At 32.3% G+C, this 23,010-nt stretch overlaps 3 protein-coding genes across 4 annotated transcripts; all 3 read left to right on the top strand.

The window, feature by feature from the left end:
- Positions 1–437: 437 nt before the first annotated feature.
- LOC120077452 (40S ribosomal protein S11-like) lies at positions 438–2,562 on the top strand. Its single transcript, XM_039031330.1, has 6 exons — positions 438–583; positions 679–719; positions 866–966; positions 1,783–1,927; positions 2,020–2,109; positions 2,218–2,562. The coding sequence occupies exons 1-6, from the start codon at positions 572–574 to the stop codon at positions 2,306–2,308; spliced, it is 480 nt and encodes a 159-aa protein (XP_038887258.1). The 5' UTR covers positions 438–571; the 3' UTR covers positions 2,309–2,562.
- Positions 2,563–5,350: 2,788 nt separating this feature from the next.
- LOC120078761 (homoserine kinase) lies at positions 5,351–7,061 on the top strand. The gene is made up of 2 exons (XM_039033070.1): positions 5,351–6,653; positions 6,749–7,061. The coding sequence occupies exon 1, from the start codon at positions 5,466–5,468 to the stop codon at positions 6,585–6,587; it is 1,122 nt and encodes a 373-aa protein (XP_038888998.1). The 5' UTR covers positions 5,351–5,465; the 3' UTR covers positions 6,588–6,653; positions 6,749–7,061.
- Positions 7,062–13,883: 6,822 nt separating this feature from the next.
- On the top strand, positions 13,884–22,340 carry LOC120077453 (mitochondrial phosphate carrier protein 1, mitochondrial). 2 transcript variants are annotated; one of them, XR_005481752.1, is made up of 7 exons: positions 13,884–14,390; positions 15,429–15,778; positions 15,870–15,913; positions 16,872–17,086; positions 17,722–17,846; positions 21,707–21,836; positions 21,997–22,340. XR_005481752.1 is itself a non-coding variant. In XM_039031331.1 (6 exons), exons 1-6 carry the CDS (start codon positions 14,250–14,252, stop codon positions 21,762–21,764), a joined length of 933 nt encoding a protein of 310 aa, XP_038887259.1. In that variant the 5' UTR covers positions 13,885–14,249; the 3' UTR covers positions 21,765–22,340. The 2 variants fall into 2 exon arrangements, 1 of the variants encoding a protein (XP_038887259.1); XM_039031331.1 differs by having other exon boundaries at positions 13,885–14,390; positions 21,707–22,340.
- The last annotated feature ends 670 nt before the right edge of the window (positions 22,341–23,010 follow it).

The raw sequence follows: 23,010 nt of genomic DNA, 5'->3' as shown, positions 1-23,010 counted from the left end.
TAGATTAATTTTGAATATTTTTTAAAAGTGGATAAATCAAATCAAAACAAATATGAAATCGTCAATTCAAAATTTAAACTGGGAAAAAAATATGGCACATTTATCTCTTGAATCCGTTGAAATCTCATAACCAACAATTTCATTTACTATGTAGTTCTATTGAGAATTGATACACGGTCTCATAATAGATAATTCCATTTATACAGTATTTCTATTGAGAATTTATACACGGGATAGTAATTACACAATACTCGAAAAAACGGTCAATCGATCACATCAGGGCAATTTGGAAATTAAAAGAATATGTGTCATGTGTGCCGCACGCTTATGCAATTTTTTTTTTTTTATTTTGACAAAAACCAAAAGACACCTCCGATTGTGCTATTTCCTCCGATTTCCCAAAAAATTAAGCCCATTTTATACGGTAAGCCCAATTCTCAAGTTAAAGCCCATTGATTGTCGTCTGCTCTATAACTCTCTGAAGCAGGTTTAGGGTTTCTGTAATCGAACTCATCTCCTTCGGCCGCCTGAGCAAAGACCAGAACTCGTGCTCTCTTCAGAATCCCTAATCATGGCGGAACAGGTTGTTATTCAATCGGCAACATCTACTTCTTTTCCCGTCTATCATTTTATTGACTTCAACGTTCTATCTCCTCACTCTTCATTCCTTTTCTACAGACCGAGAAGGCGTTTTTGAAGCAACCCAAAGTGTTTCTCTGGTAAGCAAATCGAAACATTCTTTTTGTAGTCAGTTTCGGAATGACAAGTATTTGGGTTCTTATTTATTGAATTGTTGTTCTTTTTTGCTGTAATCCTGATTTTATTTCCTGTTTATGATTATTGTTCTTTTTGGTTTACAAAATAGCTCTAAAAAGGCTGGGAAAGGGAAGAGACCTGGAAAGGGCGGGAACCGTTTCTGGAAGAGTATTGGATTAGGATTCAAGACCCCAAGAGACGCTATTGAAGGTTCTATTTTTTTCAACTCTGATCACGTTGTTTTTGTTGGATTGTTGATATGAAATGAATGTGTTTAGCCCTTTTAACTTTTGATTCTGCTTGGTGTACTTTGATCGTTTTTAACATGGTATAGCTACATTTGTATTGTATTCTACATTGTAATTTACCGCCCAATTAATTCTTATAAAATGATGAACTGGAGCTGCATCTTCGTTGCTAAAAAATCAGCAGTCTTGTAGGAATGCTTATTTATGTACTATTTGTTCAAATGCTGAGAGTATACAATTCTGTTAAAATATATTGAAAAAAACATCATGAGCTGAAGTGGTAGTTATGCTGAGGATTTTATACCTTTTATTCAGAATGGGTATATGTTTCTGCATAGATACAATGACGGTACCTACTTGATGGATGGTTTAAGGAGTCTGAAAAATCAAGGATTTATGTTGATGGAATGATGTTTATCTTAGTAGACTCTCCTACCAATTATGTATAATAAAAAGGAATTGTAATAGCATTGCATTTATTGGGAGATTAAGATCAAATATGGGAATGCTAATACCCTGCCATCCACTTTATAGGCTCAATATCTAGGCTTACCTTGCTTTCTTGTTCTTAGAATTGTTGCTGTGAATAAGGATGCATTCACTAGAGGGAAATTTCTTAGCAATACATCATATCATCAATTACCCTATGTACTGTTTGCATCTTTATCTCCGAATTTTCAAAGCCCCATATTAGGCATATCTTGCTGTTATATTCTTTTGAATTGTTGCTGAATGCAGAATGCTATTCCACTTCTGTTGTACACTTGTTCTCATGCAGGAACATATATTGATAAGAAATGCCCCTTCACTGGCACTGTCTCCATCAGGGGACGTATTTTAGCTGGAACTTGTCACAGCGCTAAGATGGTCAGGACCATTATTGTCAGGAGGAACTATTTACATTATGTTAAGAAGTATCAGAGGTACTTTCCTCTTCCTGACCACCCCCCATCCCACCCTAGCTGATTTTTTATACCGCGGTTCTGATCTATTTTGTTTCTTCGGTCTCCTTCAGGTATGAGAAAAGGCACTCCAACATTCCTGCTCACATATCTCCTTGCTTTCGTGTGAAGGAGGGTGATCATGTTATTATTGGCCAATGCAGGTACATCAAGATTTTAGGAATTCTTTCCATTGATTCTTGTTCTGATAGTTCTTGTTTTGTTTCTTCTTTCCAAGAAATCCTTTTTCACATTTACTGTTTGAATTTCAGGCCATTGTCGAAGACAGTGAGGTTCAATGTGTTGAAGGTCATTCCTGCTGGATCCTCGAGTCGTGGGAAGAAGGCTTTTGCTGGGATTTAAATTATGTAGGTTTCTGCTTTTGATACAACAAAAAGTATGAAAGAACTTTTGAGAGTTTGTAGGCCATATTTGATGCAAGAGGGTTTTGAAGACTTAGCAGTCGGGATTTTGATATGAATATGGACTGTTTTATTGTGTTCTTATTTGTTTAAATTTCTTGTCTTATTTCTGGCAAATTTGGTGTTTCAAGGTACCAACATATCCTGGATCTCTATTAGGTATTCTAATACATGTCAGTTTAATTCAAAATATTACATTTGTGAAAATTGGATTTTGAGATAACCTTATCAGACATTATTTTTGATTCCTTGTGCTTGGTCTAAATTGGTTTCGGGTCTAGCCTTTTTTTATTTATATTTGTTACACTTTTATGTCAATTAATTAAATTTCTGAATTTTGGTTTTAAAAAATTATTTTCTTAATTTGGCATAAAATTTGGATTTAAATTTCAATAGAATTTAATTGAACTTCGAGTGGTATCTATTAGTTACCAAATTCTTTTTGAGTCAACCCAAATTTGAAGTTATTTTGATTTTGAGATTTAATTTTATTTAAATTTAGATTTGGATGAAATTTCCAGCACCCCAAATTTCGATTTGATATAAGATTTATCAAAATTTGTCTTAATTTAAGATTTGAAATAAAATTTTACAATTGATTTATAGTTAGATTATTTTATATGGATTTGTATGATATTTTTTTGTTTTTGTTTTTGTAGATTGTCGGCAATCTTTATTTTGAGAAAAATTTATAGATTGTCTGACTGAGATAAAGATATGGACTTTCTAATTTTTTATTCGACGTAAAAACTCTGTTGAATTTTTAAACTTGGATTTGTAATAGAAGTGAGATAAAATTTGGATTATGTGCAAATTTTGCTTTAGACGAGAGAGAGAAACCATTTCTGGTTATGCCAAGCATGGCTCATATATGGTTTTGAACTCAAAAAATAAAAATTATTTAAAACTCTTTTCATTTTTTAAAGAAGAATCTTTTCATTTTATTCTATATTACGCTATCCACTTTGTTGTCGTAAAGAATATTTTCTGTCCTTCTATTTGCTAATATTTATTGAATCCTAATCTAATCATTTGTTTGGTAAATGAGATAATCATTTACTATTTTGTATTACCAGGTCTATTTTAAAATGCAAAAGAAAAAACAAATATAAATTTTGAAGCTATTTTGTGCAAAATTTTGAGCAGATAAATTATAAAAAGAAAAAAAAAACCCTCTAAATTTTGAAAATTTTGACCTTTTATCTTCAAAATTTGAAATTTGTTTCATCTTATTTTAACGAAAGCAAAACCCCTCTCTAATAACATCTTTTAAAACAAATTTCAAAGTTGATATAAAAATGTAACTTTCAAACAAATTTGTTTCACCTTGTGAGTTTTTGTTTAAAAAATATTGAAAAATCGTGAGAAATAATACTTTTAAGTTTTCATTTTACAAAACTAACACTTTTTTTAAAAAACTTGTTTAAATATCTTTTCTTGGTTCATCTCGGGCGAGATCAACCACTGAGATTTAGTTAAATAATTAATTTTTTCTTATTGATTGTTTTGGTTCTTTAGGGCCTTTCTCGGTACATCTTAGAGATTCTTGTAATTTTTCCAAAATGTTATGTGATCTTCCTAAATTTTATACCAAATCTTATATATTTTCAAATTTTCTTCAAATTCGATTATTTTACTAAATATTATATCAAAATCAATTTACCAATTATCCAAATGGTTTTTTTAGATGGATCACAAGGGGTTGATTGTGATTTTTAAGTTTTTGGAAAAATTATAAGATAAAAAATGTAAAATATGGTAAATAATAAACTCTCGGTATGAATCTCGGGCAGATTAATATCGAGATTTTATAGATGTTCCATATCTTACTTTTTTTTTTCAAAATTTAATCTCTCCAAAAATTTAAAAATCAAAATGTAATAATCCATCTGAAAATAGTCTAGTTGATAAATTCATTTAGAAATTTATAAATTCATATAATCATGGAAACATAAATTAACCTAAAATCACACAATAATTGAATATAATATTTGGTTATATTTGGAGAAATTTTGATAATAGATAAGATTTGGTATAAGATTGGATAGACTATCTAATATATAATATTTGATTATATTTAATGACTTTAGTTTTGAAAATAGAAAGTTAAAGAGGTTATTTCTGACAATTTCTCACTTTAAAAGTTGCAAAATTAATTTGAAATTTTTAGGACATCTTATAACTAAAGTTAATATGGACGTTGACAAATATTGACAATTCATTTTGGTTTTTAAAAAATGTTCATTTTGGCCATTGCACTTTTAACTTAAATATTGACACAATATCGATATCAATTGACATTTTTGGAAAATTATAAAAAAATAATAATAAATATTTAAATTAGAATAAAAATATTTAAAGTAATTAATGAATAGGTCTAAATATTACCCTGGTATTTGTACTTTTGATTTTTGTTCATTTTGATCCCTCTACTTTCAAAGTGTTGTCCATGTATTCAGCTTTAGTTTATTTTAGTCTCTAAAAACATGTTCATTCCGGTAATTGCACTTTTAACTTTAGTTTGTTTTGATCCTTAAACTTTAAAAAAGTAACTATTTTTATCATTTAAAAGTGAAAATGAATAAATCAAAATGATAACTATTTAAAAATATAAATACCAAAATAAACCAATTTAAAAGTAAGTAACACTTTTAAAATATAAAGACCAAAATAAACCAAAATTGAAAATATGTGGACCAAAATAAATAATTTAAAAGTATAAAAATCAAGAACTAAAATAATATTTATACCTAACAGATGGTTTTTGCTTTCAACATATTTACTATTTATATTAATGTCATTTTTGTTTATTTATTTAGTCGAAATAAAACTATACAAATATAGCTGAATACACGTGTTTATCACATGGTGAAAGAAAATGACCAAATTACCCATCATTTCAATGCCTTCTCAACTTCTCCATTCTCGAAAGCTGACTAAAAAACGGTAATTTGGTTACCAATATATAATGTCAGGTCCTCCATCTTCATTTCATCTGTCTTCCTTGACTGCGCTGAGCCTTTGAAGCTGAAAATCTTCATCTCCGAGAAAATTTTCAGGTTCCGATCTCAACCTCCTTCGCTCTTTCACTTGCTTCCATGGCTATGATCTCCTATCAACCGCCATTGAAGTCGTTGGCGATTCCTCCAGTTTCGTTATCTAACCCTAAATCTGTCATCTTCAGGTGCAGTTTGTCTCTTCCATCACGAACCGCCGTCACTTCTGTTGAACCTGAACCAGTTTTCTCCTCCGTGAAGGCATTTGCACCGGCAACCGTCGCTAATTTAGGCCCTGGCTTTGATTTCCTTGGCTGTGCTGTCGATGGCTTGGGAGATTATGTCTCTCTCAGCGTTGATTCAAATGTTCATCCAGGTGAAGTTGCAATTACCAATATTACAGGGAATAACACGAATAAACTTAGTAAAAATCCGCTGTATAATTGTGCTGGAATTGCTGCTATTGAGGTTATGAAAATGTTAGGGATTCGATCTGTTGGTCTCTCTCTCTCGCTTGAGAAAGGTTTGCCGTTAGGGAGTGGATTGGGATCTAGTGCAGCGAGTGCAGCCGCTGCAGCGATTGCTGTTAATGGATTGTTCGGTGGAAAATTAGGAGTTGAGGAATTGGTTCTCGCGGGATTAAAATCCGAAGAGAAGGTTTCTGGATACCATGCGGATAATGTCGCACCGGCTATTATGGGGGGATTCATTCTGATTAGGAATTACGAACCCTTGGAATTGATCCGCTTGAAATTCCCCGTCGAGAAGGAGCTGTTCTTTGTATTGGTCAGCCCGGAATTCGAAGCTCCAACAAAGAAAATGCGGGCTGCGCTGCCGTCTGAAGTTGGGATGCCGCACCATGTGTGGAATTCCAGCCAAGCTGGAGCGTTGGTGGCGGCGGTGCTGCAGGGTGACGCAATGGGATTGGGGAAAGCATTGTCATCAGACAAAATTGTGGAGCCAAGGCGGTCGCCATTGATTCCAGGGATGGATGGGGTTAAGAAGGCGGCCATTGCTGCTGGGGCATTTGGGTGTACGATAAGCGGGGCGGGGCCAACCGCGGTGGCGGTGATTGACAACGAAGAGAAGGGGAAGGAGATTGGCGAGAGGATGGTTATGGCGTTTATGAAGGAAGGGAATTTGAAAGCTGAGGCATCTGTAAAGAGATTGGATCGAGTTGGTGCAAGGCTCATTGGATCAACTCCCTTAGATAGAGTTTTATGAGATCATATGAATGTTTTGATGCTGCTTCAAATGCTGGCTTGCTGTGACTTCGTCATTTGAGAAATGGTTAATAAATTCGATTCCACCATTGAAATGAATCTGTGAAACCTACTGTTTATGCTGAATTATCTCATGCTTTGTTCTTGTTCTTTTGGTTGCAGAAGCATGATTTGGAATGATCCTGTGCTGATTCTCTCTTCCAAGAGGCATGTTTTTTGTTTAGCTTTTGATACTTTTGTCCCTAGAGAATATAGCTTAGTTTTGATCTTATCATATGCTTGAAAATGAAGAATGTTGTTAAGGAACCCACAAGCCAACTGAACTAAAGAGAATAATTCTAGTTCAAAAAGCTAGCCTTTACACTACTAAGTATGAAAGTGGTTTCAAAAGGCTTGCTTTACATTACTCAGCTTTACAATATTGTTCTAAGGGTATATTCGAAGTCTTTTTAAAAAGGCATAATTCTTTGTTTAAGATGAACCTTACCTAATTAATTAGGTTACTATCCCAAAGCCACTTTTGGGATGATTTTGATTACTTTCGTCAAGTACCAAATTGCTTTTAGGCTATGTTTACTCTCCGATAAACGTAATGATCGTAATATGGAGTCCAATTCTTTACGAATAATAATAATAAGAAGAAGATCTATCACGACTGCATCAATTTGAGTAGTTTAGTGGTATGAAAATTATCTTTACAAGAGGATGACCAAATGCTCCCAAAGGTCATCCTCGTCAGTTGGTATTAAAATTATTAGTCCAAGCCCATAATCCAACTTTTGGGCGTGCAAGATTTGATATCGAGAATGTTGTTTTCATCCATGGATAAGTAATGAACTATATTTTTTATTGACTGCAAGGGAGTGAGTGAATGCTAAATTGCCTATTACCATTTAGCTCACTTTGAAAACGAGTCTAAGTTTTGAAGAGAAGGGGAGTTTGTCGTTTTTGGAATTTAACTAAGAATTGAACTTTTCTATTTAATTTTTAAAAATAAAAAACCAAATGGTTATTAGAAAGGTCTTAGAGACTAGATCAAAATTTAATTCTAAACTTAAGAGTAGAAATGTAAGGATGTGTTTGGGGAGAAAATTATCTTAAGATTATAATAACCATCTCTTACTACAATAAATATTATTTTGTATTCTCCAATTAGTTACAAATCCTCATTTGTTACCGTATTTATTATTTATTTTTTTATTCATTGTTAAGTGTACATACTATTATAACCAAAAGTAAAATAATCTATACCCAAATACAAACTATTATAATCAACTATAATAACCTAGAATTATAATAATCAACTTTTGCCCCAAACGCTCCCTAATTTTTTAAAACCTAAAGACCAAACAGAAACTATATTAAGAAACTTAAGGACACAATACATTTTCCCCAAAAATTTCAAACAATAACTTAATGAATGAGCACATTCAAAAGGGTGTGTGCGTGTGTATATATGTAGATAGAGAGAGAGAGAGACTTAAATTGTTATGCACATGAAATTTTGAAGTTTTAATTTGAAGTTTTAAAGCAGTATTCAATTGTATTTAAAGTTTTATAAATATAATAAATTAATATTATTAACTTCATTTTTGTTATCATAGATTTTTAAAAGTGGCAAGAGGAGAATGTAAAATTCATTAAATGAAAAAACATAACATGAAAGGTACCAAAAAAAAAAGTATGAAATGATACTAGGACAATATAGGATTTGTTGAAAGTGCCAAAAAGATCTCAAATTAAATTGGAGGGTACTTAAGGTATGAAACGGTATAAGTGTGAGGCTAAAGTGGTCTTTAATTAAAAAGTTAAAAGGTCAAAAAAGGAAGTTAAAATTTTTTCCCAATTAACCATTTTTAATGCTAAATTTGATACATACAAAAATTATAAAACAAAAATAACCACACTCACGTTAAAGTTCATAATGCGGGTAATAGTAAAGAAATCTACTTCGAGGTCTGAAGTTCAATTCCTTAGCCTCACACTTTAATTATAATACCTTTAGAGAAAAAAAAAAAAAAAAAGAAAAAAAACTGAAGTAAGTCTTAAAAAATATATATGAAAAATATTATAGGTATTTATTAGGAATAATTGTATTGGATAGGGTAGGGCAGGGTAGGAATATATGCACAATAAATTAGTAATAATAGTTGATTATATAAATTAAATTAAATTATCGTTCTGGTCCATGAATTTATAAATTTGTTCAATTTTAGTTCATATACTTTCAATTGAATAAATTATTGCTTTACTTTTTGTCCGGTATCTTAGCAAACTAGTATTTAATCTAAACTAGGGTTTATATTTCTTTTGAATTATAAGGTATTTGTATCATTGTATGCATTGAGTCAATTCTTTTCGGTTACCAACAGTAGTGGACCAGGGATATTATGCAAGGAGGACACAGTTTCATATAAATATAATGTTAGATGTATCGATATAATATTCAAATCATATAATATCGTTAAAACGAGCATAACTAACTAACATGTTAGGGGTACAACTTTATAAGATTAAAATTTTAGCCCATTAATAGCTAAATTTGTGTCATATATAGTATCTGAACTTTTAAAAACATATACTATATACTAAACCACCAACATTTTGATAAGTGCATAAAATTAATGTAACTATTGGTTACAAAATTGAAATTGTTAAGTTCAATTAGAAACAAAAATATTTTTTTTTATCTAATACAATTATTAGTTTTAAACATTCCAAATATTTTATGAGATTTTTATACACTAAGTTCAAAGATTTATTAAAGTTAAAATTCAAAGTTTAAATACTTATTAATCATAATTTTAAACATTAAAAATTAAACTTATATTGACTTGAATGTAATTTTATAATAATAGTAAAGTAAATAACAAAATAAAAAATTTAAATATGAAAATGGTATAGTTCTTAATTTTCAAAACTAAAAATCAACAGTCAAATAGTTATGAAACGAGCTTAAAATTTAAAAAATATTTGTATATAAACATGAACACACATATATGAAATCTTAAGCAACGAAAAATGGTTAAAATAAAAGAGAAAATAAAACTGTCTCCCAGTCTCAGTATAGTCGAATTCAGGTCGCCAGGTTACTGAGTTCCTCCACCATCAATGAAGCAAGGTCCTAATTAATGTCCTGGGGAGCACGCCTAAGTATATGTTCAATATATAAAGAAATATTTTTTTTTATATTTAATGAAAAACAACACACACACATATATATAATACAACATGATGTGCAGGGGCACGTGCCCCTATCCCTTCATTGATCCGTCCTTGGTTATTAATATAAGCATAATTAAATTAACCTAAATTTTTATTTTTGACCTCAAGGTTAGAAATTCGATTCTCTACCCCACTTAAAAAAACTTTTAAAAGGTTCATATGAGGTGAAAAACTAAAATTTAAAATTTTCATCATTTTCAAAACTATGAAATTGCATCAAACAATCTCATTTTTTGTTAGCTATTTTATTATGTATGTTAGGAATATTTTAGTTGTTTTGTAAAGACAAATTTCAATATACACCCGTAAATTAGGGGTGTTCAAAAAATCAGATGACCTGAAAAAAATCAATCAACCCAACTCAACCCGTGTGGTTTGGTTAGGATTATCAATTTATTTGGATTAGGTTGAGTTCAAATAAATAAAAATTTTATGGGTTGGGTTAGTTGACCTAATATAATCCAAACCAACTCGAACCAACCTGAACTTTTTATTAACTTTAAAATGTATAAATATATATATTACTTATGATACAATTATATACACATATTTATATTAATTTTATTTAATTTCATTATTTTTTTTATAATATATTCTCCACAACTCCTAAAAATATTTTTTAAAACACTTTGGAAATAAAATTTTCATTATATAAATTAAATTTGAGTTGTTAATCTTAATTCAATATATAAAAATAATTAAATCAATTTTTTATGTATTAAAATTTTGCTTCCTTTTAGAACAAAAGTTTGAATAAATGATCAGAGTAACCCAACCCAACCCAAATGTTTCATGGCTGGATTGGATTGAGTTCATTTTTTAATAAAATATTATTTGAGATGAAAAAATTTATAACCCGATAAATTGAATTGGATCTAAAAAGTCTTTCAACCAAACCCAACCCATGAACACCCTTATTACAAACATGACAAAATTTAGATAATGTATCAGTAATAAACCATATCACTAGTAAGAGTCAATCAACAATAGAAGTCTATCACTGATAAATTTTGCTATATTTGTAATTTTTTTAAAAAATGTTGCATATAATTGGTTATTATACTTAAAGATACTACTTATTGTAATTACTGTTGGGAATGTCCTAGAACTCGCAGTTCATGTTAAACATTCTATTTATCAATAATATTGAGTCGTTGATTTTGCATTCTATTATGAAAATCCAATAAACATATCCATGAATATAGTCTGAATACTTTAACTTTATGTGGTGACATAAACGGGATCAAGTTAACAGTATATAGCCTAAATAGTCTAATAAGTATATGGATGAAATTGGGTATCTCATCTTGGTAACACTATTGGATGCGACTCACTCTGTAGTTGTTACAGCTACAAATGATAGTGATCCACATATCATTCATGTTGAGACATGTGAGTGGAGGCATCATATGCAATGAGTTTGCATATAGACTGGACCATGAAAATAATCACTTTTCGTTATAACGACCGTTTACGGTTAAAACTGACTATTTCATTATTAAAAAATCTAGGTTAACTCGATCTTAATCCTAAGCTAGCTATGAACTCCTGTTTGTTCGGGATTATTCTTTGATCTGTATGGGTGAGAGTAGTCCAACAGCACTGCTCAATAAGCTTCCTATATTGGGGATAAGATAGGATGAATAGCTGGGGACATAGCCCTGCAAGATGAAATTCACTCATTCCCGATATAGGGTTAGCAGGTAGGTTGTTCTCTTAAGTACTGTCTTGAACAATCGGGGCCCCATCTTCCCATGATAGAGAAAGGACTCGATTCATAGGTGTTATGAATCAAAATTGTTCATTCGAGGGTCAATGGGAACTTAAGGAACAAGATGTATTCACAGGGGTAAAACTGTTATCTTGACCAAACTATGATTACGAATAACCTGTGAAAGATCGACTTACTGATTATGGTTATATTAAGTGGACATAATATATCTGCAGTGAGGAAGTTCAACTATGAGCTATAGTGGAGTGACCCATTAGTTAACGAATGAGGATTAATTCGGTATAATGAGTTTAGCCAATTAACCTCGGATCCTTGGAGCTCATGATCTGTAGGTCCGCGAGGTTCCCCTACTAGCTCGTAAATGGATAAGTTTTAGAATAGCACGATAAGTTAATTTGAAACATTCAAATTAGAAAGGAATGGAATAGGAGAATTTATATTTAAATGTATTTAAATATATGAAGATGGATTTGTGAAAAATTAATTTAATATTTGATATTAAATTAATTAGAATTATTTAAATGATTATTTATTAATTTTATTAGAAAATTAATTTACGAAATTAATTTTATAAAATTAATAATTGTTTCGGTTTTCAAAACAAAGTGGATCTTGAAATCTTTTTTTTTTTTTTAAATGAAAATAGAAAATTGAAAAATTGCACAAAATGGAAAAATAGTTTTTTCCATTACCATCTTCAACTAGCTCACTCAAAACCTATTAACATTCTCTTCAATTACTCTAAACATGAACTACATCTCATGCAACTATCTTCTTTGCATGTTCACCTGCAATAAATAAAGAAGATTGGAGTAGAATTGAGGCATGCATTCAAAGAAGTTTTTAAGAAAAATTCATGCCGAAGAAAGAGTTCTTCAAACGAGTTGATGTAGTGAGCTTCTCCCTAGTTTTCCGTTCGTTCAAGCTGTTCTCGAGTCCCACAACTCACTCTAAAGCTCCAAGAGGATAGTGAGGAAGATCTTAAGGTGGTTCACGACAAGTTTTGGAGAAGACAACTGCTAAGGATCAATATCTTGAAGTGTTCTACAAAGGTATGATTTTAAACCCTTTTATATTAGATGGACATGCTTTAGTTTCTGCCAAAATGAATTAAAATGCTTATCGATCTTTGTTATTTCTACTCCATACTAATATACTCTTACAATTACCCATATATATATAACTAAATTTGATACAAACAAAATTATAAAGGAAAATAACCATACTCACATTTTAGGCTCATAATGTTGCTAATGGTAAAGAAATCTACCCGGAATAAATGAACAAGGAAGACAAAAGCAATGAGAACGAAAATGAAGAAGAGTACAAAAATCTTGGTCAATCTTAAACATAATTAATTAGCCCAAAATTCTAGCGTGTAATTACGAAAATATTATAGGTATTTATTAGGAATAATTATATTGGGTAGGGTAGAGCAAGAGTATGTATGTAGTAAATTAGTAATAATAGTTGATTATGTAAATTAGTTCAAACTCGATGAATTTTGGGATTTATTCAATTTTAGTTCATATATTTTCAATTAAAAAAAATGATGGTTCTGTTTTTTATCCGGCGTATCTTAATAAATTGGTATTTTTATCTAAGCTAGGGTTTATATTTCTTTGAATTACGTGGTATTTATATGCATTTGAATCAATTCTTTCAAGTTCCTAACATGGGCATACCTAAAACTAACATAAATTTTTTATTATCGACCTCGTCCCACCCCACTTAAAAATAAAAATGCTTAAAAGGTTCATATGAGGAGAAAAACAAAAATTTAAAATTTTTGTCATTTTCAAAAATCATGAAAATGCATCAAATAGTCTCATTTTAATAAATCCATAATTTGAAAATTTTGGTTAGCTATTTTGTTACGTTAGGAATATTTCAGTTGTTTGGTAAAAACAAATTTCAATCTACACTCTCTAGGTTACATCAATTTAAAATATAAACTAATAATAAAATTAATTTAAGTCTTAAACTTTTGTTAATTGTATCAATTATTATCCTTCTTCAGATTTAGTTCAAAAAAATTTATGTAAAACAAGAGTATTACTTAATAACTTCTAAAAATTTAATTTATAAATCGATATAATTACAAAGTTTAATGTAAAAATTGACAATTCTATGAGTTAATATTCAAATATCTTGTTTGGTAAATTAATCGGATAAAATTATTTCATGCCAAAGTAAGCTTAGTGATCTTGGCATATACTCCGACTTAAGAGGTCGATGATTCAATCCTCACTTCGTAATCGTAAAAAATTTGCTTCCCATATTCCGAAACCCATACTTAAATTTGCTAATTCATACCGCTAACCCCAAAATGAAAGGTTGAATTTGTTCGTCGTTGTCTAGATCAACGACAAAGAAGTGTCACAAACTTATTCGGAGGTATTAGGGCCATGTATTTTCAACTGCGAACGTGGCCATATTCGGAGCAATGGAGTCAAAAATTTATTTTTATGACCAAAATTTCCAAAACCCTTTTACGTACTCAGAGCTGATCTTCATGCCCAACGAACAGCGTAGCCTCCCCTTGCTTATTTCATAAGGTACACGCCACTTCTTTCAAAAACGAAAGTTTCAATCAAATTCTTTGATGGGTCTCTCTGAAAAAGCACAGGGACTGATTTGATCAAATGTGGGGTTTGAGGAAGTAAGATTTTAAATCAAGAAGAAGGGTTTAGAGACAGGGGATTCATGAAAGAGGTTGAAGGAAGAAGGGTTTGTCGGGAGTTTTCAGCTGGGTATTATGCTCTTTGTACTGTTGGAGGAATGCTTAGTGCTGGGACAACTCATCTTGCTATTACACCTCTTGATGTCTTGAAGGTCAATATGCAGGTAATTTCCTGTTTTCTTTGTCACATTTATACTCGTAGTCTCTTGTGAGGTTGTTTTGATTGTCTTTGAAGAGATCATGTTGCTCTTTTGTTTTCTTTCAAGAATTGTGTGGTTGAAGTGTTAGATAGTTTGTGACTTTATTTGTAGTATGGGATTGAGACAGGTGTTCCTTCTCCATCCACCTTTCTATTAGAAAGGTGCGTTTCTATACTTTCTTGAGTATGTGCTATATTGTGGGATATTTGGGGGAGAGGAACGATAAAATGTTTAGAGGTGTGGAGACGGACCATGTTTGGTCGTTTTATTTTTCTGTTTGGACTTGGTTTTGAATACCTTTTGTTATTATCCTCTTGGTTGTATCTTACTTAGTTAGAAATCCTTTCTTTAGAGAGGTTTTGTGGGCTTGATTTTTGTTACCCTCGTATTCTTTTATTATTTTCGTAATGAAAGCAGTTGTTTCTGTCAAAAAAAAAAAAAAGCAGCAAAGGAATGTTGAACTTCATATTTTGGGACGTTTTGTCATGCCATTTATCACCTTTTCCAGTACAGTAATTGCTTGCTTTGGTTTGAGGATTAGATTCTTCAAATTTGTAGTTCTAGACATGCCCGTGAGTTTTCGTTCGGTATGGTCTTCAGCTTGCTTCTTGTCTTCCCATAGAAATGAACTACATGATGCACTTGAATACCCTGAAGTGTCCTTTAGGATGTTTGGAAGTATCCTCCATGATTTTAGGGTCAAGATTTTTCACTGGTACCGTCAAATCCAGGCCAGAAATAACCATCATAAATGGTTCCGGCAATGGTGGCTAGGCAGGTTCAGTCATAACTTAAGGCTACGACTTTCACATCTCTCTCCATCTTTGGCCATCTAAGGTAGAGAAGTTTTAAGCCTCCAATTTGAAATTCATGATTTAAAATACTTGTTGTCGTTATATCTGGATGTGCAGCCTCTTGAAACTCAAAATAAAGCTAATCTTATGAGTTCTTATTAAAAAAAAAAAAAAAGAGCTAATCTTATGAATTGGTTTTCTGCCTTAGGTTAATCCAATCAAGTACAGTGGCATTTCTTCTGGTTTTTCTATTCTTTGGAGGGAACAAGGTCCTTCATCCCTTTGGAGAGGTTGGTCGGGCAAGTTATTTGGGTACGGTGTTCAAGGCGGGTTCAAATTCGGTCTCTATGAGTACTTTAAGAAGTTTTACTCTGATTTGCTGGAAGGCCATACGAGAAGTTCCATATACTTTCTCAGCAGTGCTTCTGCTCAAGTTTTTGCTGATATTGCTCTCTGTCCTTTTGAAGCTGTCAAGGTCAGGGTCCAGGCACAACCCTATTACGCCAAGGGGTTGGCCGATGGGTTTCCAAAGTTATACTACAGTGAAGGTCTTTCGGGGTAAGCAATGGCAACTTAAGAAAGAATATTACACGTGTCATCTTCTTTTCCCTCTTCTATTATACTCATCCATATTTATCTTTTACCGCAGTTTCTACAGAGGACTTTTTCCACTTTGGGGACGAAATCTTCCATGTAACATCTCTAACTCGGTGCATTTGTTAGCTCTGATATCTATTGTACTGAATTTTATGACTTATATACCGATGGTAGATCTTTATTAATATTTCTTACATCAGAAGTTTGTAACTTTAGTTTTCAGCTCATTGTGAAATGCCAATGTCTTGTACTTCAAAAGCTGATTGTCCTTACTAAATTTTCTACAAAGTCATTCCTTGTGAAATGCGAAGAAGTTACTTGGAACACATTCCTTAGCCCGTTTGATAGCCGTTCGGTTTTTGATTTTTAGTTTTTGAAAATTGAGCTTATAAAAATTAGATTCACTTATTGGTTTCTTTGTTTTGTTATTTACTTTTTAGGAGTGTTTCAAAATATTATCCAATTTTTTAAATCTTAAAAAAAAAAGTTTAAAAAACTTATTTTTTGTTTTTAGAATTTGGCTAAGAACTCAAATGTTTACTTGGAAAAGATGAAAACCTTTGCAAAAAAGTTGGAGAAAGCAAACAAAATTTTAGAAAACAAAAAATCAAACCGTTATCAAATGGACCCTTACATTTTGTTACTTGTTGATAATATTGCTATATTTTCTTCTGCATTTTCTGCTTGATAATGTGTAAGAATCACTGCTTTTATCATATTTCAATTCAATTTTTACAACAGCGAGGACTTTACAGCTAAGAACAATAATGTTTAATGCAAACTAGCAAACACTTGGCCTTTTTCACTTTTAGAGAAAATTTCAGTGAAAGTGATGAATTTCATAAGGTTACATGGTGTACAATGCCAACTTAAGGGCAGATGTAGGATCTAAACGGGTCTAAAAACATTGTTGCATCTGATGGACGGTAGAAGAGCATATTGGAGATTTGTCAATTGAATTAATAATTACTTCCTTGCCTGTGATTCTATGTTTACCGATGTGGTTATTCCCCAGGCTTTGATTTGTGTTTCTTTTTTGAATTGTCTTTGACAGTCTCTATGATTATGTTCTCAACATTTGAGCATTCGGTGAACTTCATATATCAAAATATCATTCAGCGTAGAAAGGAAGATTGCTCGAGAACCCAACAGCTCGGCGTTACATGTTTAGCTGGCTATACAGCTGGAGCTGTCGGTACTCTTGTCTCAAATCCAGCTGATAACATTGTTTCCTCTCTTTATAATAAGAAGGCTGATAATATACTGCAGGTGGGCTCTCTCTCTCAGTTTTAAATAAACATGCTTAGGCATCCAGAAAATCATACCCTAAACAAGGCTCTCTTAATAAAGCATGTGCCTGAAGGCCCCTTCTTTTATATATAACAAAAAAAGAGATCTAAATACTATTTTGGTTCTAATACTATCGGTTTTGCTTCATTTTGGTCTATGTACGGTCAAAATGTTCATTTTGGTTCATGCACTTTTAATTGTAGTTTATTTTGTTTCTTAAACTTTCAAAATGACCATTTTAGTCCCTGTACTTTTAAAAATGGACCGTTCTGGCCCCTGTATTTTCACAAGGGACTAAAATGGTCACTTTTTAAAAGTGCACTAAAATGAACATATATAGGAAGGACTAAAATGAACTAAAATTGAAAGTACATAGACCAAAGTAGTATTTAAACCTATAAAAAATGGTTAACCATGAAACTAAGAAATATTCCTAAAAAATGTTTAACTTTCTCCTCAAGCTCTTTTAAAAGCTCTATTGTTCATTTTTTTCACCTTGCACTTAAGCCCCAAAGGAGTATTGCACTTTGTACTTTTGTATGCATCTCACATTCAAAAGTTCCCTAGAGATGAAGTAAAACTATATGGTGTCTGTTTGGATTTTGTTCTTGCAGGCAGTGAAGAACATAGGATTTGGCAATCTATTTATTAGAAGCCTTCCTGTCAGAATTACAATTGTTGGTCCTGTTATTACTTTGCAGTGGTTCTTCTATGACACCATTAAATTGCTAAGTGGACTGTAAGTCTATTTTCTACGCTCTACAGTACACTTCCTAATATATGTCTTTTGCTTCTGGTTGCAATTTCTTCCCCAATGCAGTAGGAATAATTTATTATGTATCTGAAAAGTAATGCTTAAACAACATATGCTATCACATGCATTAGAAGTGGAGACTAGACATGAGGGAGAGAGAGATGATGGAGAGGTGTTAGTAACTCAAAACTGCAAATTAGTTTTTGAGTTGGTCTAGTCAATTTCTAGTTTCTAGGAAATAGTTGAAGTTATTTTTAGTTGTAGTCAAGTCTAAGTTCCTATTCTCGTGGAGTTAGTGGAATTAGTTGCTAACATTGTGGAATCTATTTTTAGACTAAGATATGTATTTATATGGAGTTTTCTAGAATGAAATTAATACACTTCCCATTTTTCTCATTTCTCTCTCATTAGTTAGAACAACAACAGTGGTATCAGAGCCCTCAATTCTTAAGGGATCTGTGAGGAGAATCAGTGAAATATCTTCGAAAGAAACTGCATGATACACCTGTGAGAGTTGTTAGAGATGGAATTAGGATCAAACAGTGGCTCCACTTGTGTTTGATGGTGAAAATTACCAGGCATGGGCTATCAGAAATGCAAGCCTACATGGAGGGTTGTGATTATTGGAAAGCAATTGAGCAAGACTATGAGATTGCTCCACTTCCTGACAACCCAACAATACATCAGATCAAGACTCACAAGGAGAGGGTCACTAGGAAGGCAAAAGCTCGAGCTTGCCTATATGCAAATGTGTCTCCCGCCATATTCAACAGAATTATGGCCTTGAAGTCGACAAAGGAGATTTGGGAGTTCCTCAAAAGTGAGTATGAAGGTGATGAAAGGATTAAAGGCATGAAAGTGTTGAACTTGATGCGAGAATTCGAGAGATATGAAGCAACTATTAAAGAGTACTCAGATAAGTTGATTGGGATTGCTAACAAGGCAAGAGCATTAGGAATCAATTTATCTAACAATAGATTGGTTCAGAAGATTCTAGTTTCAGTACCTGAGAGATTTGAAGCAACCATTGCTTCCTTAGAAAATATTAAAGACCTCTCAAAACTCAAGGTGATAAAAGTGGTTAGTGTTTTGTAAGCACAAGAGCAGAGGAGGTTGATGAGACAAGAAGGAAGCATTGAGGGGGCATTGAAAGCTAGAGTGTAGCAGGGAGAAGGTGGAAGAGAGAAGAAGAGGAAAGGGAAGAAGGGAAGTGGCAGCAGTAGCTCAGAGTCTGCTGCAAAGGATGCTGGTAGTACATGCAAGCACTGTGGGAAGCAGAATCATCCACATTTCAGATGCTGGAGAAGGCCAGATGTGAAATGTAGAAGATGTCATTTATTGGGGCACATTGAACGATTCTATAAGGAAGTAAAAACTCAACAGCAAGGAGGAGCACATGTTGTTGTAGTACAACAAGAAGAAGATCAACTCTTTGTGGCTACTTGTTTCTCATCAGTCACTCAATGTGATGGTTGGTTGGTTGATAGTGGGTGTAATAATCACATGACAAGTGACAAAGAGTTGTTCAAGGACCTTGACAAGTCATTTAAGTCAAGGGCGAAGATAGGAAACGTTGAGAATCTAGAAGTAAAGGGGAAGAGCACAGTGTCAATAGAGAGCTGTGTTGGAACCAAGTTGATTACTGAAGTGTTGTTTATCCCTGAAATTGATCAAAACTTGTTAAGCGTTGGTCAATTAGTAGAGAAGGATTCAAAGTGTTGTTTGAAGAAGGAAAATGCCTCATTTCTGATTCCACTGGGAATGAGTTGTTCAAAATAAAGATGCAACATAAGAGCTTCTCGTTGGATCCACTCGAGAAGGAGCAGATAGCTTTCAAGTGTCAAGTAAATGACACTGAGTTATGGCACAAGAGGTTGGGGCATTTTCATAAAAAAGGGTATGCACAAGTCTGGGGAATTGATTTTTCTGAGACTTTTCCACCAGTTGCAAGAATGGACACAATCAGGTTGCTACTGGCTGTGTCAGCCCAACATGGATGGAAGGTGTATCAGTTAGATGTGAAGTCAGCATTCCTAAATGGAGTGTTAAAAGAGGAGATTTATGTTGAGCAACCAGATGGATTCATCATACCAGGACAAGAGCAGAAGGTTTATTTGTTGAAGAAAGCTCTCTACCGGTTGAAGCAAGCTCCTAGGGTGTACAACAAGATGGATGATCACTTGCTGAACCTGAGTTTTGTGTGAGTCGTTTTCAAGCTCTTAGGAGCAAGTTAGGTGTTTGCAGTATTTGAGTTAGGAGGAGAATGTTGGTAACTCAAAATTGCAAATTAGTTTTTGAGTTGGTCTAGTCAATTCCTAGTTTCTAGGAAATAGTTGAAGTTATTTTTAGTTGTAGTCAAGTCTAAGTTCCTATTCTTGTGGAGTTAGTGGGATTTGTTGCTAACATTGTGGAATCTATTTTTAGACTTAAGATATGTATTTATATGGAGTTTTCTAGAATGAAATTCACACACTTCCCATTTTTTTCATTTCCCTCTCATTAGTTAGAACAACAACAAGAGGTATGACAATCTACTGGGAAAGAAGGAAGAGTGATTATGAGCCTTTTCATACCATAATGATGCTCTCCAAGGTCTTAGCTTCAAGCCTCAAAGTTAAACATTAGTAACTTTAAATTTAGACCTTGATTTTTGAAAATTGTGTTTGTTTTCTTACCACTATAACATTTGAATTCTTAGTCAAATTCAAAAACCATAAACAAGTTTTTGATTTTTTTTTTTTTTCAATACTTGGCATGGATTTTGAAAACGTTGTTTCTGAATGTAGATAACAAAATAAAGATACTCATAGGTGAGAGTACTATTTATAAGCTTAATTTTCAAAAATCAAAATTAATTAATTATTTTATTTTATTTTTTAAAGTCTATCCTTTTAGTTATTGGTGTAAAACTCCTAGTCTCTTTTGTTCTTATGACTTATCTTTCTTCACAAAAAACGGGAACAGTTTTTCTAAATCCTACGATTAGGTCCTCTCCTATAATTTCATGCTATCGATTAAATTGTCATAGATTGTGTTTTTATGGGGAAAAAACTTGTTGTCTTTAAGAGTTGGCTTCGGTAGGCAAAGTTCTCCAGAAGTCTAATGTAAGAGGTGGAGCTTTGCACTCAAATATAAACAAAAATTATAATTATAACATGAACTTCAATTTATTTATTTATTTTTATTTTTTTCCTTATTTATTTATTCTCATTCTTTTTTTTTTTTTTTTTTTTGTCTAATACAAGCCAAATACATTTTTTTTTTTAATTCAAACAATATTTTCTACAAAATGAAATCTAAGTAAATTAAATATCTCCATCACATCATAGAAATCAAAATAATAAGGAATATTCAAGTGACATCCAAGTTGCAAGGAACAAGTCAATTTTCTTTTAAAGTTGTGATCTCCACAATCCTTTTTTTTGTTTTGTTTTCTTTTTAAACGGTCCTAGTTTTCCCTTGAATCTTTTATTGAATTAACATGCTAAGTTATTGCCTTACAATTCCTTAATATAAGGTTATCTCATTCTTCTTTATCCTAACAAGTCCGAATGCCAACCACCATAATTGAATTCGATAGTTGAACGAGCGAACTTTGAATCCAAATCTCTTTAAAGCGACGAGTTCAAATTATAGTGGTTATTTAGCTAAGATATTTAAGTATTCAACAAGTTCTTTAGACGGGTAGTTGTTATGTGATTTAAGGTGAATGTAAACTCATTTGAACACTTGAAGTTAAAAATCATTATTAAAAAAAGAGTAGTTGCAAGGTAAAATTGTTATGATTATCAGTCAAAACCATAATACTTACTTTTACCAACTCTTTTTTGTTTCCTATAATTTAGGCCTACAAGTGGAGGGCTCAACAACAGGCAATTGGAAGAAGCAGAACTATCAACTTAGAGCTTTCTGGTGAAGGCAAGAACTGATTGATCATCAACAGGGCAATGCAACTTTGAGAATATCAATCACCAGGTTCACACTTAACAATAACATGGCAATTCTTTTTTTATTACTATTTTTTTTTACCTCCTAGTACCATTTAAATAAAATAAATTTTGGTTGGGTCCCTGCTGCTAAAGGCACAAAATTTTCTTCTTTTTTCTTCCTTGTTCTATCTTCACAACTAGCTTAGTCTTAGATGGGCAACTCTTAAGGATGGGGAAAAAGAAGAAAAAAACAGAAAAACTCTACTTCTGACCAGATGTCCTGAGGGTTAAAGTAATAGCTTACTGAAATCCTTATAATTTTTGTTCGATCGTGTTAAACTTATCGGTCGAAATCTTCAGATACATGTGGAGTTGTATGAATTTCTTCTTTTTATACATATTTTTCCTTTTAGGAAGAGCGGTAGATAATGAAGTAGAATGGTGTTCTTTTGTTGATATGCATTGGGCAGTTGTATATGATGAAATTGATATAGAAAGACATTTGCTATATATATCCAATAAATAACTTCAAATTTTTTTTTCTTTTTCACTCTACTTATCTGATATGCATTCAAATTGATTTGGAATGATCAAAGACGTATTTGGAAGTAATTTTGAACATGAAAAATAAGTAGCTTTAATCGAAATGCGATTAAAACTACTTTTTAGTCCTTGACCTTTTGCCAGATTGATTTGGAAGTATTTAGAGAGAAAACGTTATATAAAAAAAGTATATGAGGCCAACCGAGCATAGCTCAATTGGCATTCGAGTGTGTTGGTAACTATGAGATCCGTGGTTTGGTCCCCTACCCCCAGTTGTACTAAAAAAAAGTACACGAGACTTTTTCTTACGAGGAATTAAGGAGCCCCACTTTTGAATCTTCTTAAAGGTGTATAGATATTAAATGCCAATGGTGCATCCCTACATATGCTAGATTTTTTTTTTTTTTTTAATTGTACACAGGGATTTTGGTCATTCTATGAGTGGGGCCCTCTAATTCTTCGTAACAAAAATCCTCGTGTACTTTTTTATATTATTGAACTAAAAAAATGATGTATAACAAAATTATATGAGAAATTATTCGAGGAGGCCGTCAAAATGTGGTTGATAGTTTTGCACCATTACATGAATTAGAGAGAAACAGTAAAAGTAACTCGAATTTATATCTAGTGGTTATTAGGAGGCATGAAGATTCTCGAATTCATATCGAACGATTATT

This window comes from Benincasa hispida, chromosome 5, assembly GCF_009727055.1.
Source record: "Benincasa hispida cultivar B227 chromosome 5, ASM972705v1, whole genome shotgun sequence".
Classification (NCBI taxonomy): Eukaryota; Viridiplantae; Streptophyta; class Magnoliopsida; order Cucurbitales; family Cucurbitaceae; genus Benincasa; species Benincasa hispida.
Note: the sequence above shows the minus strand (reverse complement) of the source record. Positions and strands in the feature narration are given on the sequence as shown.